Source organism: Bos indicus, chromosome 5 (genome assembly GCF_029378745.1).
Source record: "Bos indicus isolate NIAB-ARS_2022 breed Sahiwal x Tharparkar chromosome 5, NIAB-ARS_B.indTharparkar_mat_pri_1.0, whole genome shotgun sequence".
Lineage (NCBI taxonomy): Eukaryota > Metazoa > Chordata > Mammalia > Artiodactyla > Bovidae > Bos > Bos indicus.
The window spans coordinates 57,440,065-57,455,190 of record NC_091764.1 but is presented as its reverse complement, the minus strand read 5'-3'; the positions used below and the strand labels follow the sequence as shown (position 1 = coordinate 57,455,190).

Below are 15,126 nucleotides of genomic sequence, written 5' to 3'. Positions count from 1 at the left end.
CCCCTTAAGTGACATAGATTCTTCCAGAAACAAGGAAATAACAGCATCAAGTTCTGAGTCTTTATTTCATGCAATGGTAGTCTCTGAGGGAAGACCAGAGAAAAGACAGGCCTTGCTCTCCACCTGGGTAAATCATGACTTCACATAAGAGCACTCAGACCTGCTGTCCACTGAGGAGGGGTTTGCTCTCACCAATGGGGCAAGAGCGGAAGACCCAGGGCAGACGTAGCCACTGGGTTCTACCGTGTGGCAGCTGGGGAAGGGGGACTGCTGAGCCTTGCTTCATAAGTCTTCGCCTGATATTGGGAGAAAAGCAGGGATACTGGTTAGTGGTGGTCAATGGCAACCTCTTTGTGCTTCTCTAAAAAAAAAAAAGACTAAACCATAACCCAGGTTGACTTGGTCTTGATCCTGGCTCCCTCCTCTTCTCACCAACAGGGTTTATCCTCTCTTATGTTTATGGTAAGCTCTGACCATTTCCCTCTCACCCTACAGGCTTCCCTGCTTTGAGGACCTCAGCCCTCCAGGCCTAGGGATTTGCCTTTCTGGCAGGTGGAGAACTCAGTTCACTGAGTTCTTCTCCACTGTTGATATTATTCATAACAACAGTCATTGAGATCATCATTTATTCCACTTTTGTTTCAGAACCAGGTGTTTTACTCACATTGTCTAGAGCCCTGAAAACAGCCCCACAGGACAGGTATTATGTTTCCTACTTTTCAGTGGCTCAGAAGGGTTAATTGACTTCCCCAGGGTCCCACCAGCAAGACTGCAGCCTAGACCTGTTGAACTTCCAAGTCTGGGCTCTTTCTTGGACTCTACACTTTCCCAAAGGGGTTGGTGGTTTCTTCTTCCCATGAGGAAGAGTGGTGGTGGTAATAAGGGGTAAAGGAGTGGGAGCAGGATGGCGGGGATCTCACCTGTATATCAGAGATGCAAGCAACAAAGCTGTTAGCACCAGCAAGATGCCCACGAACAGAGGAGCCTGCCTGAGGCCTGCTTCTTGCCCTATGGGTGGAATCCCAGATATGGCTGCATTCAGTGTCTGCTTCCTCTAGTAGGTAACCTCTACCATCTCCCCGTGTCTTCATCCTACCTCTTGTCCAACTACCTACCAGGCATGACAAGCTGGGTGCTGACCATCGCCAGGCTATTGGCATCAGCCAAAGACACATTGAGGCAGTAGGTCCCTGAGCCACCCTTCAGTACCTGGTGCAAAACCAGCTGGCAGGCTGGGCTGGGGGGCACAGGCTGACACAGCCGCTGGGCAGGCAGCTGACACCCTGGCGATGAGATGTCCATGCAGGCTTCCTTGGGTAGCCTGGGAGAGATGTCAGCTTACGTCAGGGAATCTGGGAAGGGACACTAGACACCAGAGAACACGACAGCAGTCACCCCAGGAGTTCTCAGGGCAACCGTTGGGACACTCACCCGCCTTGGCAAGACACAGTCAGCTCAAATGCATCTCCTTCACTGGATGACACAGCCTGTAGGATCTCAGCACTCTCAATACCCTCTGCAAAGTTGCAAGATTTTTTTAAGTCTGAGACTCCTCTACTTATCCTCCCCCAAGGCCCATGGCCAGGAAGGTCCTCGGGCTGCCTCCCTAATCCCATTCTGCCTTCATATGAAACCCCTGGGATCTGGGTATTCTCCTTGTCCAGGTGAGTAATTCCTTCCAAGGTGTGCTTCCACTGGGCAACCCTAAGCAGCACACGCCTCCCTCCACCAGCTTACGGACAATGTAGGCAAGACTCACGGACAATGTCCAGGGTGAGGGAAAAGGAGCCATAGCGATACAGAACACAATCCAGGGGGGCTTGGCGCTTCTCCAGGACTAAGGTGGCAGTGTCATCCGGCAGGGGACTCAGGGAGCCTGGAGGAGAGGATTAAAGAGGCAAAGTCAAAAAGCAAATGACTAACCTGAAAACAGGCCCAACAGGCATTTTTCCAGGTAGAGTCAGAGCTACTGGATCCAGGCTTAGAATCAGACAAGAGCTGGAAACTCTCATTTTTTAAGATAAAGAAAGGCCCAAGAGAAATGACTGCCCCAGAGTCACAGGGTTAGAGTCGGAATTTTAGACATCCCAAATGTTTATCACACCCTACACTGTGCCAGGTCCTGGGTCAGACATTTGACATGTGTTAAGTCATAGTGTCACTATCTCACTTCTCCCTTTTTAGTATTCCTACCACAATTCCAGGTAAACCTACTTTGGGATGGGAATCCAGGGGTGAGAAGTGGTGTCAGAAAGATTTCTGTGTTTACACTTAATCAGAAAATGAGGTATAAGTATTATCTAATGATCACATGGGACTTTCTAGGTGGCTCGGGTAAAGAATCCACCTGCCAATTCGGGTTTAATCCCTGGGCAGGGAAAATCCCCTGGAGAAGGAAATGGCCACCCACTCCAGTATTCTTGCCTGGAGAATTCTATGGACAGAGGAGCCTGGTGGGCCATAGTCCATGAGGTCACAAAGAGTCAGACATGACTGAGCACCACCACCAAATGATCACACACTGCTTCCTGAACTTCTCTTCAGGAAGAGAGAATAAGCTCTCTACCCCTGGCCTAGGAGAAGACCCTGGTTTCCTGAACTCTGGATCTATTCTGTGCCATTAAGAGGGACTTAGGGGGTTTTAAAACCAGTGAAGATTCTGAGGGGACTCCACTGCTAAGCTAAGGATTGAGTAACATCTGGGTCCTGAGCAATTCTTTCAGGTCTTCAGAGCTGTGACAAATGCCCCACCTCTATGAACTCATTCATGGTGGCCCCCTTACCTGCAGTACCTTCTGTAGGCATGAATGAGCTGGTATTTGAACCCGCAGGCTCAGGAGTGGACACCTCTCCAGCTGTGGTCTCCACCAGCTCTGGAGTTGTTCCCTGTGTAACTGTGGTTCCAGAGGGCTCTGTAGTTGACACTTCAGGTGTCCTACCTGTAGCTTTTGCAGTTGGCATCTCCACTGGTGTGGTACTTAAGACTTTGGAGGTTGCCACCTGCTCAGGTGTGGTACCTACATCCTCTGTGGTTGGCACCCACCCAACTGTGGTGCCAGGGGCCTCTGCAGTTGGCACCTGGCCAGGTGTGGTGCCCATGACTTCTGTAGTAGGCACTTGGCCAGCTGTGGTTCCAGGAGCCTCTGCAGTTGTCACATGCCTATCTGTAGTGCCTGGAACTGGAGAGGAGCCACAGGAGGTGAGAGGAATGGCAGCCTGCAGCACCACCTGTGCAGTGACTGGGCCAGACTCTAGGTAAGTGTGAGTGACCGTGAGTGCCCGAGAGATCAGGGTCCCTGTACTGTCACCAAAGTCCCAGGTGTAGGAAAGGTCAGCCCCAGCCAAATAGCCACTGGGATCATGGAGCTGGAGGGCAAAGGTCAGAGGCTGCTTTCTCAGGAAGCGCTTGTTCCTTCCATCCAAGGCCTGCAGCTGAGACACACTCACAGAGAAGGGCACCTGGTCTGGGATTGGAGTCAGAGAAAGTGAGAACCATAAGTTCTTCTTTCTGTCAGCTTCTTCTTTCACAGCCATATTTTTCAACCAACCCAAGCTGCCTGGCCCTTCACGGGCTCCAAGCCCCACATCCCTCTGCCCACATCTTCCTGGTTCTGCCCCTGTAAGGTTACACACCATTTCCTCTTTCCCCTTTCCTGTCCAGCCCAGCCTCCCCACCTTCTCCTGCCCTGCAACTGGCCTTGTCCCCTCCTCAGTCCTTACCAGTAATGGTGAAGGCTGAACTGGAGTGAGCGAGGGGCACATAGCTCTGGGACCCCCGGCGGTGGTAGACAGTCACTTCCATGTTATATGTGCCCAGCATTGCCTTGTCTGTCCCGATGCTCAGTCCAGACACTGGGCCCCCCAGAACTTGCCAGTATTGGTCTGAGGTTTTTGGAAAGAAGAGTAGGGAAGGGGGTTACTGGTCAAAGGAGACTGGGGCAGGGTTAGAGATGGAACCAGAGAAGGAAGGTCAGGAGATGTATCAAGGATGGTTATTTCAGAGAGTTTAAGCTTGCATATGTTGGGCAGGAAAAAAGTCCTTATGAGAGGGTCCATGGGATGGGACTATAATTGGAGCAGGGCTCCCAGAAAGAAGTATAATAGAGTTGACTAGGTGCTGTGGAAGAGGAAGGAGTCATGGGGGAAGTGAAGATTAGGGAAACTCACAGAATTTAAGGATGAGACCAAAAGAAAGGGGATCAGGTAGGAAGAAGTGAATTTAAGTGTGAATGACAGGCCAGAGAAGGGAAACTCTTACCCCAGGTCTTCCAGACATAAACAAAGCATCTTTTCTGAGATAGAGGGCCAGAAGGGCAGGGCTCCCCATCGGGGAAGATGCAGGTATCATCAGGTTCTTGGGGATATACCAGCTGTCCTCCCCACACCTGGCTCCCTGAAAAGAAGACAGCAAGTCTCCCTCAATCCCTGGCATTCCTCACTGTACACCAAAACCTTTAACATGACTCCCAGAGAGGGGCTCCAGGAATACTGCCTAGCTACCAAAATACATTCTCCTTGGTATAACCTATTTGGAGTGGTAGAAGGGAGAATGGAAACTATAAAAGATTCATGTGTATATACTTAAGGGGTTTCCCAGGTGGCTCAGTGGTAAAGAATACACCTGCCAATGCAGGAAACACAGGAGACAAGGATTCAATCCCTGTGTTGAAAGATCCCCTGGAGGAAGAAATGGCAACCTGCTCCAGTATTCTTGGCTGGGCAATCCCATGGGCAGAGGAGCTTTCGCGGGCTACAGTCCATGGGGTTGCAAAGAGTCAGACACGACTGAGCCACTGAGCACACACATGTATATTCTTACACTGGAAACAAATTGGTAGGCCATGTATCAAAATGTCTAGGATGATGTGCTCTAGCTAGTGGGATAAAAGTAAAAATAACAGCATCAATTAATACTGTAGGCTAGGACCTGGGTTCGATCCCTGAGTTGGGAAGATCCCCTGGAGGAGTGCATGGTGACCCACTCCAGTATTCTTGCCTGCAGAATCCACATGGACAGAGGAGCCTGGTGGGCTACAGTCCATGGGGTTGCAAAGCGTCTAAACTAAGGTACTAAGCACAGCACAGGGCAGGCATTATGCTAAAATCTTTATATATTATCACATTTTAATCCTTACAAGAACCTTTTAAAGTGTTATCATCCCCATTCTATAGATAAGGGAATGGAAGAACAAAACAATTCAGTGACTTGTCCAGGGTCACATACTGGTAACCAGTTTAAATCCAAGTCTATCCAACTTCTATGTCCACTGGGTCTTCTGTGCCCCATTTGGGGAACTATAATTTTTTTTCTTTTTGGTTTATCTGTGTTTTCTAATTTTTCTGCAGTGAATATGTGTTACATATATAATTTGTAAAAAAAAAAAAAAAAAAAGAGGAGGAGGATTCCTTGAGCTCATTGGGGATACCAGGGATTCTGGACCTTGGGAAGGAGGCGGAGAGGTACTCACCATTGATGATGGTGTTGTTGGCCCAGATGACCTGCCCATCTGGCAGCACCTTTTGGCTTTTAGGAAAGTGCAAGGCAATAGAGAAGGAAGCATTTGCCCCAATCAGTGTAGGCCCATCATTGCTGACCTTCAGGGATATGTGGCCACCTGAAAAGGGCAGCTGCATTAATTAGCTCCTTGGCTTCTCCTCCCTGTATGCCTTTTCCTTCCCTATCTTCCTAAGTACATTCAACCCCGTTCCCCTCCCCACCCATTTCCACCATATCCTCCCTGGAAATTGCCAAGTTCCTACCTCTCCAGCAGTCAGGCCCCTGGCTTTCTGTCCACTCTGGATACAGCTGTCTGTTCCATGCTTTAATTCTGAGCTGCCTTGAGACACCAAGCCAGTCCCTGTCTCTGGGTCCTAAAAAGGAAGATATACTATGAGGGCCCTCAAATCATTACTCACTCCCTTCTCAGGGGACAACAGTGTCTGTGACACATCATTCATTCTCACATTCAAAGTGCATTAAAAAAATATATTTAACTGCACTAGGACTTAGTTGCAGCACGAGGGATCTTCGATTAGTTGTGGCATGTGAGGTCAGGTAGTTGTGGCTTGCAAACTCTTAGTTGTGACCTGTGGGATCTAGTTCCCTGACCTGAGATTGAATCCTGGTCCCCTGCATTGGGAGCACAGAGCCTTAGCCACTTGATGGACAACAAGGGAAGTTCCTTAAAGTGCATTTTAATCTACTGAATACCCACGACGTACCAGGCACTGGGCTAGGTGCAAAGAACTTAAGAAATGAAAAAGAAATGGTTCTGAAGGGGTTCAGGTTAAAGTATATGAAATAGACATATACATAAATTACTATAATCCAAGGCATTGCTTAATATGAGCCATAATAGACATGCACAATGTATAACAAAATGATAGATTTTAAACAGGTAAATTGCACTCTGGTCGACTGAAGAAGACAGTAAATAGTTGGCTGGGGCATAAAGCATTCTAGGCAGAAGGCCATGAGCAGACACTAGCAATGTGGCTGATGTACATCATGAGAGATGAGGCCAAGAAGATAGAGTGGGGGCTTTGAGTGCCAGGCAAAGGAGTTTGGACTTTATCCTGTAGGCAACGGCACCTCAGACGATTTTGTTTGTTGTACTGATATATGGCATATACCATAAAACTTACCCTTCAAAAGCTTTTTGAATATGATCAGATTTGTGTTTTAGAAGGATCACTTTGGCAAGCAGTGAGGAGGATGGACTAGAGGCAAGTAGAAATTGGGAGTGGGGACAAACAAAATGATTATAACTGACCAAGAAAGATGTCTGAAAAAAAGTGATGTGATGGCTCTGCATGTGTCTCCCCAAGGTCCAACAACTATCAGCATTTTGTCACATTTGCTTTATCTATCCTTTATTTTTGTTGTTCGTTTGTTTTTTGGCTGAAGCATTCAAAAGCAAATCCCAGACATCATGTTATTTTAAAACCCTACAAATTCAGTAGGTTTCTGTAAAAAAATATTTTTTTTCCTTAAATAAACACAATGTTAATTCACACTAAACAAAATTATCAAACTCAGTCCATGCAAAATTTCATGAACTATATAAAAATGTCTTCTTATGATTTTAAAAATCTGGATCCAAAAAGTAAGCACAACATATTAAGAGCCTTGGGTGGACACATATGAACAGGATATTTCCAGAATACAATAACAAACATAGTAAAAGAATAAGACTTGAAATGACACCATGAATGAGGGAAGTCAGATCAAGGAGAAGTTCCAAGAAGTCTGTGAGACCAGGGATCTAGAGAAAGGGGGCACTGGGGTACAATGTAGATATTTCTGCACATCACAGACTATCCTCACTCCATCTCTAACATGTACCAGAAACCTGGTTGATTCTCTTGGGGGAGGATCTAGAATTATCCCACTGAATACCTCACCACAAGAACAAGAGAATCATAAGATGCCCCATTCTTTCTCCACTCCCAATCCTCCCTCCTCAGAGCAGCACGGGACATTCCAGACCCTCTCACCATCCCCACCCCACCCGCCTTGCTCCTGTCACGAGGCCCCAATCCCCCAGAGCCCTTTCATGTGATGCTCAGCTGAGACCCTTCTGCCTGTCTCTTCCAGCCCCAGAACAAAAGCCTGGGCTGTGTTCACCCATGCCCATCCCAAAGAGGGGATGAGGTGCCTCATTACCCTTCTATCCAATACCACATCCTCTTTCTCCTTTCTCCTATCTCCTATCTTTCTCTATCTCCTAAATACCCTATCCCAAGTGCCTGAGACAAAGCCTAAATGAGTTTCCACTCATTTTACTACCTTGGCACCCATGTTCCAGCTCACTATTCAGAGCATCTCAAAATTAGGGCCACGGAGACATACTGTTCTCTCACCCATCCAGGTAGATGGGGTTGTTTTCAGGTTCAGTCCCAAGTGCCTGAACACACATGCACCCAAATCTTCATGTGGGGAGGGAGCTCAGTTGCCCATGTCCTCACTAAATCAAATGGGTGGGAGACACCTGAAGCACTACTGATATCTTCCATTTTAGGGAGAGAAAAACCAGAGCAGGTGTGCAACCCCAAATTCACACTTGTTCATGTCCAACATCCCACACTCACCTTCTGTGGTCCCTACAGCCAGAAGAACACCCATCAGAGCCACATGGAGAAGGTATTTTCTCAGCACCAGATCCATCCTGTTCTTCCTTCCAGCAACCAAAGACTCTGGGGCATTGGACAAACCCCTGTATAAGAAGGGGGTGCTTATTTGCATAGCCCTTCCTCCCCTCCCTCCAGGCAAATCCTGGGAGGAGCAGAAGGACCTGAGAAAGAACTGAGTAGGGATCCTGGTCCCTGGACATCCTGCTACTCATTGACAGTTTCTGACTTCACAAGGTCAGTCTCATCTTAAAGCACTCCATCTCCCCTCGGGGGGAAAAAATGACTGAAGGGCAGCTACAAAACATAACACGTACCAGACACACACAGTTCATCATTGGGGAGAGGATCAATCTATTTTGAGTCAAACCAGGAACCTCTCAAAATAACTGTAGAAGCAGTGACCCTGGATCCAAAAACAGACAGTATTGGGGTAGGCTGAGAGAAGCGGGACAACGACTCTTCGGAGCCCCAGGAAACCCTTACAATGAGATTTCCAGTTTCCTGCTTTCAGAGGAGGCTCCAGGGCGAGGTGGAATTTAATCTTAGATCAATACATATTTTCCTAGGGGTGGCGAATTAGAGATCAGGAAATCCCTATAGACTCAGGACACAGGGAGACAACTCGATCCCAAATCAGATACTTGGAAAAAGGTGTTCAGTCTCCCCTCCCAGATAAAAATTTATCCTTAATACTCCTCGGAACCAAAGTTGCTCTGGGTGGGGTCGTTTGCTGCGAGGGACGCAAGGATGGCCCCGCCCTCCATGACGTAGACCAATAGGAAGATCTGAGGGAGGAGCCAGGGAAACGCGGGAAGGAGAGGCGGGGCTTCTGGTGGCGGTAGGGAACTACAGAGGGGAGGCGGCAATATTGTTTCAAGTTGGACAAATTGACAAGAGCGGGAGATACACTGCGTTCCATCCCGACCTCGGGTCGCGGTGCTGGGCCCTGTTTCCCTCCTCGGCCCCCGAGAACTGGGTGCCGTTTTCTGCAGGGTTCCCAGGCCCCCGCTCCAGGGCCGGGCTGACCCGACTCGCTAGCGCTTCATGGAGAACTTCCAAAAAGTGGAAAAGATCGGAGAGGGAACGTACGGAGTTGTGTACAAAGCCAAAAACAAGTTGACGGGAGAAGTGGTGGCGCTTAAAAAAATCCGCCTGGACACGTGAGTGGCCTCTGTACCCGGGACTCCTAACTCGGGAGCTCCTTGAGTGCCCCCCACCCCCACCGCAACAGGCGGGTAGCCTTCCAGGGACCGGAAGGTAGCAGGGAGGGAAGTCTTTTGAAGTGGAGAGGTGGGTTGAAGGACGAGTAGAAGGTTTCCCGGTGGAGACTATAGGGTAGTGTCGAATCCATGGGAAATTTCCTCCCCCAAAGCGGTTAATGTCCCCAAATGTACAGTCAGAAAGAGTCAGGAAGAGGAAGGAGCCTTTTGAGATGGGATCCAGGACTCCCCGACGAGGAGATGGGTTTTGTGATAAGCGGTAAAGAGCACCCTTATAAATGACTAGACGAGCCCTCAGTACTCCAACCCCACCCGCATCTTAGAATTCTCTCTTTCAAAAGAATGGCAGTTGAACCTCACTGGCACCTCTAGAGAGGCTGGGTGCTGTTACTCCCCCCCGACATACATACACTTTTCCCCCTTTTAACTTCACCTTCACCAAGAGGCTTTGCTAACCTAACCCTGGGCAAAGAAGAAATGATGATCTTAAAGTGTCTAAAAAGCCACTCCTGTCCATCCATGAATTAACCCCTGAAGCACCCTTTCTCTCACTTTCGTAGGGGATGCTGGGATGGTGGGGGCTGGGGGTGGTGTGGGGGGAATGACTGTACTGCTGAGGGAAGAGGAATATTTGTAACCACATTCCCATCTCTGCTTTCCCAACTTCTCCAAGTGAGACAGAGGGTGTACCCAGTACTGCCATAAGAGAGATCTCTCTGCTTAAGGAGCTTAATCACCCTAATATTGTCAAGTAAGTATGTATCTGGGAGGTGGGAGGTGCTCTGACAGTAAAGGAGGATGTCTTCTGTTTGTATTATCTGGGCCTTTCTCTCCCTCACGTGTATTCCTGGACCTCCCCCTTCCCTAGGCTGCTGGATGTCATTCACACAGAAAACAAACTCTACCTGGTTTTTGAGTTTCTGCACCAGGATCTCAAGAAATTCATGGATGCCTCTGCGCTCACTGGCATTCCTCTTCCGCTCATAAAGGTACTCCTTCTCAACTCCTCCCCAACATGGGCGTGTCTTAGGGGGACTGAAGGCAGACAGTCTGGACTGAGTGTTGATTTGTGATCTTGGCTTCCTTCCCAGCCTTCACCCCCCGACACACACACACATACACACCTTTTCTTGTGGCTCTTTCACTGCTCATTATGCTTTAACCCTAGGGCTGGGCAGGGGAATCAAAGACGTTGAAACTCTAGTGAGTCAACTTAGCAGCTCAGGTGGAAGGTTCTTGAGATGAAACTCAGATAAATGGTTCTGGGGGGTACTTGGTAGACGCCTCCAGAAAGCCCTTCCACCTGTTTGGTGGGAGCAATAGCCAGTGAGTCTCTGTTGTCCGTTTTTCTGGGTTCCTTACTTCAGAAGCTACTTTCGATCAACCAGCAAACATCCAACACATATTTATTGAACACCTTCAATGTGCTGGTCTCACGATATGGAACATAAATGCAAAACTGAATGAGACCTGATTTTATCCTCAATGGATTGACAATCCAATTGGAGAAATAGCTTGAAAACATATAATTACAATTTAAATAGTAAAGGCTTTAGTAGAACTTTGGAGTTACAGAGGAGACCCTAATCTGCTCATGGTGGTGGAAAAACACAGTCTTTGCTCTCCCCTTGTCAGAGCTACTTGTTCCAGCTGCTCCAGGGCCTAGCTTTCTGCCACTCTCATCGAGTCCTGCACCGAGACCTTAAACCTCAGAACCTGCTTATCAACGCAGATGGGTCCATCAAGCTAGCAGACTTTGGACTAGCCAGAGCTTTTGGGGTCCCTGTTCGTACTTATACCCACGAGGTGAGTCCTCCTCTGCATGTCTTCTCTGAACTTCCTGGGAGGTGTTAACAAGGACATTCACAGAGTTTTTAGTAACGATCTGGCCAGCAGTTTCTCACTACGTGGAAAGTATTTCTGACACCCCGGGAGGTCTTAGAGTATGCATAGAGTTCATATATTGATAGATACCGAGCCAGGAGACAGGTGGAAGGCATGAAATTTAAAATTATGACCATTTGCCTCAAGTTTTCCAAGAGGTTGCAAATTGGGGGTTCAGAATATATGTTCCCCAGAACCATGGATTAGGCTAACTCTGGGCTAAGAAGTTGTACCCAGTTATTTTACTTAGGGGCAATGAGAAGGAAGGGAAGGATGTAGGGATAGAAGCTGCTTGTTAAGAATTGAGTTAGCAGAATAGTGTTTAGGAACTGACATGTGGGTATCTTCATGTCCTGTACTCTTGTCCTTAGGTGGTGACTCTGTGGTACCGAGCACCGGAAATCCTTCTGGGCTGCAAATACTACTCCACAGCAGTGGACATATGGAGCCTCGGTTGCATCTTTGCTGAGATGGTATGGAGGCATGCCCATGGTCTACCCAGCCCACTCCTTCCCACACTCAAGAACAACAGAACTGTTTCTTGGCCCAGACCCATGGTCCTTCTCTTATCACAGGGTTTTTCCTCTAGAGTAGCACAAAGAGGGTGGTGGAGAAAGGAGAGGGCTGTCATCGCTGATGTCAACCACAATGTTAGGATAGCCTCAAACAGCTTAGCATCCAGTATACAAATCTTATCTCAAACTGAGCTAAATCATTTCTGCAACTGCGCTAGCTTTAGCCTACATATATTTGGGAAAATAAGTTCCATTTAGCATCTCCTTCATTTGCCTATAGACCTTATTTTAGGGCATCAGGAAGTGGTGAGGCCAGCTGTATTCACCTTATCCACACCTTTTATTTAAACTTCAGACATGTCCCCCCCTCAACCTCTGGCTTTTCAGATTGAAGGATCCCTGAGGCCCAGCCTTATAAGGGAGCTCTCATTCCCTTTAATACAACAGTGGAGTGAGCTGAGTTTTCGAATCAAATCAGCAGTATGTTTTATGGTCCCTTATCTGGGTTGTAACCGGGGGCATGGAGACCATTAGCCCATATATATAACATGCATTTATCCCCCAGTGCAATACTTTACAATTGCCCATATACGTCTCTCAATTCATCAAAAAATATTTGTTAAGCACCTAGTGTGTACCCAGCACCATGCTAGGTGCTGTGGGGAACACAGAAGAAATGGAAGACACAGTCTCTGCCCGCTGTGCTCCTATCTAGAAGTGGCTGCATCACAAGGAGGGGGGATGACCGCAGTGTCTACCCCATACCCCGTGAGTGGCTTGACATCCCTTTGCTACATGTCAGTGGCACCCCAGACATTCACCCCCTCCCAGCCCCACCCAGCCTTGGGGATCTGCAAAGCCATGGTTGGGGGAAGGAAGGAGGGAGCGAGGAGGCAGATGAAGGGACTTCATTGTCTCAGGCTCTGTGTGACTGACCCCATGAAAGACCCTGGGGAGGGAGTCAGGGGGCCCTACTGACCTTCCACTGCCTGTGGGAACCTCCATTATCCTTTGGGCAGTTCTGATTGACGTCAATGTCAGTCTTGGCCTTTCCTCTTTCCCCATTTTCAGGTGACCCGCCGGGCCCTATTCCCCGGAGATTCTGAGATCGACCAACTCTTCCGGATCTTTCGGACCCTGGGAACCCCAGATGAGGTGGTTTGGCCAGGAGTTACTTCTATGCCTGATTATAAGCCAAGTTTCCCCAAGTGGGCCAGGCAGGATTTTAGCAAAGTGGTGCCTCCCCTGGATGAAGATGGACGGAGCTTGTTATCGGTGAGACTAGGGAGTGGGCATCCATTTCCTCTTGTTCCCTCCCCCTGGGCAGAGTTTTTCTAGCATGAAGGAAGAATGAGGCCCTGGACTCCTGGTCTCAGCATTTCCCTTGTCTCTGCTTCCCTCTTGTTAGATATAGGGAGGAGGAAATGGGAACTCGGGGTGAAAGAATTCTGTTTCCCAGTTTCTCAATACCTGCTGCCCATTTAGTCCATTACCACATTACTGAAGTCAGCATGCATCTCTCCCTCCAGCAAATGCTGCACTACGACCCTAACAAGCGGATTTCAGCCAAGGCAGCTCTGGCTCACCCTTTCTTCCAAGATGTGACCAAGCCAGTACCTCACCTTCGACTCTGATCGCCTTCTCAAGCCCCTACCCCCAGTATCACCCTCTTCTCCAGTGTGAGTGTGATCTGGCTCAGCCCGGGCGCTTAGCTCACTGATCTTGTCTGGTTGCCTTAGCACTCAGCTGCCCCTCTTAGCCAATCCACTCTGGAGTGATGGGGTGGAGGGAAGAAATAGGCGGAATTGAAAGGACGCTTCAGTATTAGATGCACTTAAGTCAGCCTCCACTACCCTCTCTCCCTCCTCTTAGTCGTTGCTTAAGAGGGCTGGTATTTTTTTAAAAAGACAAAAAAAAAAAAAGACTTTCTCCTCCGTCCACATAAGTTTGCCATCCCAGTCTCTGAAAGCCCCACTATTAATTATTTTCTGTATCTGGGATGATAAAGACCCCAAGCCTCCAGAGCCACTGTGTAAGGCCAACTTATAGCAGTGGGGGCTAAGTTGGAACTTTAAAAACCACACAAAACAAAAACATTATGGAGGGGCCTGTTTCAAAGAATTAGGTTTAAAAAAATAGATCCAACCGGTTTATACCCTAGTTTTAGTGTTTCATCTCACCTAACTCTGGGAGACTCAAGACTCCCAGCCTCTGTGGTCCCAGTGGGGCTGCAGTAGAAATGATGGCTCCTAGGCTTCTTGCCTGTCCCTCCTATGGGCAAGATGTGTCTAGGAGGCTCTGGGACAGGGACTGTGCTTCACCTTGGCCTTATTAGGCAAGTGAAAGATGTTTGAATTTTTCTCTTAAGATTCTTAAGGTGCTAGGTCCCATTTTCCTCTGAAGGCCACCCCGTAAAAGTTAAGGTTGAGACATCATTTTGAGAATTCTGACACTTAGGGCTGTGACTGAGCGGGGACATTGGGGGAAAAATATTTCTTTAAAAGAAGGATGAACAATTATATTTATATTTCAGTTTATAGTAGTTTTTTAAGTGGGAATGGGTGGGGATTTGTTGCCATGTGCACCTTGGGGTCTGTAATGCAAATATGTTTTTTTTTTTTTTTTTAAAGCTCTTTTTCTTTTTATGATTTTGTCTCTCTTCTCCCACCTTTTGTCCTTGAGTGTTCTTGCTGTTAATATTATTTGTAATTTAGTTTGTAACTGATTAAAAAAAGTTCCTAGTTTTACAGTTCATCTCTTTCCCCTTTTGTGTATTTATTGAAAGAATGGTGTGAGAGAGAATATGGATGTGTGTATGTGATAATAGATTTCAGACCCCTCTTAATATGTCTGAGCACGGCTACCCACCTCACTCCATTTCGACCTCTGTGAAGCAATGTGATAGTGTGCGGGTGGGCGAAGCGGGAATTATTGCCCCCATTTTACGGCTGGGGAAAGTGAAGCTTATGTATTTCCTGCTTCATTTTCCCCTAAACCTGCGCGTCTTACCACCCTACCCCCCACCTATATATCACACATACATACATACAAGGCTCCAGTTCGAGATTTGCAGTGTTTGTTAGGGCTCAGGAGCAGCACTACGTTGGAAGTGAGCTCCAAGGGAATTCGCATTGACGCTGCGTTTCCCAATAAGTTTGCCTTTTTTTCTTTTCTTTTTGCATATTACAAACAGCAGAGTTTTTCAAATATATTTATTCACATTTACATATGATTCTGAATGTATCAACCGTCTGTACGAAAATTATTGTAAAGGGGCTAATTTTTTTTTTTGCTAAGTCACTTCAGTCGTGTCCGACTCTGTGTGACCCCATAGACGGCAGCCCACCAGGCTCCCCTGTCCCTGGGATTCTCCA

General features: G+C 47.8%; 2 protein-coding genes across 6 annotated transcripts; one reads left to right on the top strand and one right to left on the bottom strand.

The window, feature by feature from the left end:
• Nucleotides 1–46: 46 nt before the first annotated feature.
• Nucleotides 47–8,855, bottom strand: PMEL (premelanosome protein). 4 transcript variants are annotated; one of them, XM_019961078.2, is made up of 12 exons: nucleotides 8,448–8,855; nucleotides 8,092–8,216; nucleotides 5,761–5,871; nucleotides 5,469–5,615; nucleotides 4,259–4,393; nucleotides 3,721–3,882; nucleotides 2,784–3,464; nucleotides 1,760–1,876; nucleotides 1,432–1,516; nucleotides 1,116–1,321; nucleotides 921–1,008; nucleotides 47–296 (listed from the first exon to the last, which is right to left on the bottom strand). In XM_019961078.2, exons 2-12 carry the CDS (start codon nucleotides 8,165–8,167, stop codon nucleotides 155–157), a joined length of 1,950 nt encoding a protein of 649 aa, XP_019816637.1. In that variant the 5' UTR covers nucleotides 8,168–8,216; nucleotides 8,448–8,855; the 3' UTR covers nucleotides 47–154. The 4 variants fall into 4 exon arrangements, with proteins under 4 accessions (XP_019816637.1, XP_070645628.1, XP_070645627.1 ...); XM_070789527.1 differs by lacking the exon at nucleotides 8,448–8,855 and having other exon boundaries at nucleotides 921–1,032; nucleotides 8,092–8,339; XM_070789526.1 differs by lacking the exon at nucleotides 8,448–8,855 and having other exon boundaries at nucleotides 2,793–3,464; nucleotides 8,092–8,338.
• Nucleotides 8,856–8,981: 126 nt separating this feature from the next.
• CDK2 (cyclin dependent kinase 2) lies at nucleotides 8,982–14,506 on the top strand. Of its 2 annotated transcripts, XM_019961079.2 has the most exons (8): nucleotides 8,982–9,293; nucleotides 10,027–10,104; nucleotides 10,222–10,342; nucleotides 10,989–11,159; nucleotides 11,609–11,710; nucleotides 12,377–12,520; nucleotides 12,824–13,027; nucleotides 13,282–14,506. In XM_019961079.2, exons 1-8 carry the CDS (start codon nucleotides 9,178–9,180, stop codon nucleotides 13,384–13,386), a joined length of 1,041 nt encoding a protein of 346 aa, XP_019816638.1. In that variant the 5' UTR covers nucleotides 8,982–9,177; the 3' UTR covers nucleotides 13,387–14,506. The 2 variants fall into 2 exon arrangements, with proteins under 2 accessions (XP_019816638.1, XP_019816639.1); XM_019961080.2 differs by lacking the exon at nucleotides 12,377–12,520 and having other exon boundaries at nucleotides 8,990–9,293.
• Nucleotides 14,507–15,126: the final 620 nt, after the last annotated feature.

What these genes read in the sequence shown, in the direction of transcription:
- CDK2 (XM_019961079.2), top strand. Translation starts at nt 9,178, where the DNA reads ATGGAGAACTTCCAAAAAGTGGAAAAGATCGGAGAGGGAACGTACGGA. An exon ending in TTCGTACTTATACCCACGAG is followed by an intron (nt 11,160 to 11,608) that starts GTGAGTCCTCCT and finishes TCTTGTCCTTAG; the next exon opens with GTGGTGACTCTGTGGTACCG. An exon ending in ATGGACGGAGCTTGTTATCG is followed by an intron (nt 13,028 to 13,281) that starts GTGAGACTAGGG and finishes CTCTCCCTCCAG; the next exon opens with CAAATGCTGCACTACGACCC.
- PMEL (XM_070789527.1), bottom strand. Translation starts at nt 8,245, where the DNA reads ATGCAAATAAGCACCCCCTTCTTATACAGGGGTTTGTCCAATGCCCCA. An exon ending in GGCTGTAGGGACCACAGAAG is followed by an intron (nt 5,872 to 8,091) that starts GTGAGTGTGGGA and finishes CTTCCTTTTTAG; the next exon opens with GACCCAGAGACAGGGACTGG. An exon ending in CCTCACCCTGGACATTGTCC is followed by an intron (nt 1,517 to 1,759) that starts GTGAGTCTTGCC and finishes GCAACTTTGCAG; the next exon opens with AGGGTATTGAGAGTGCTGAG.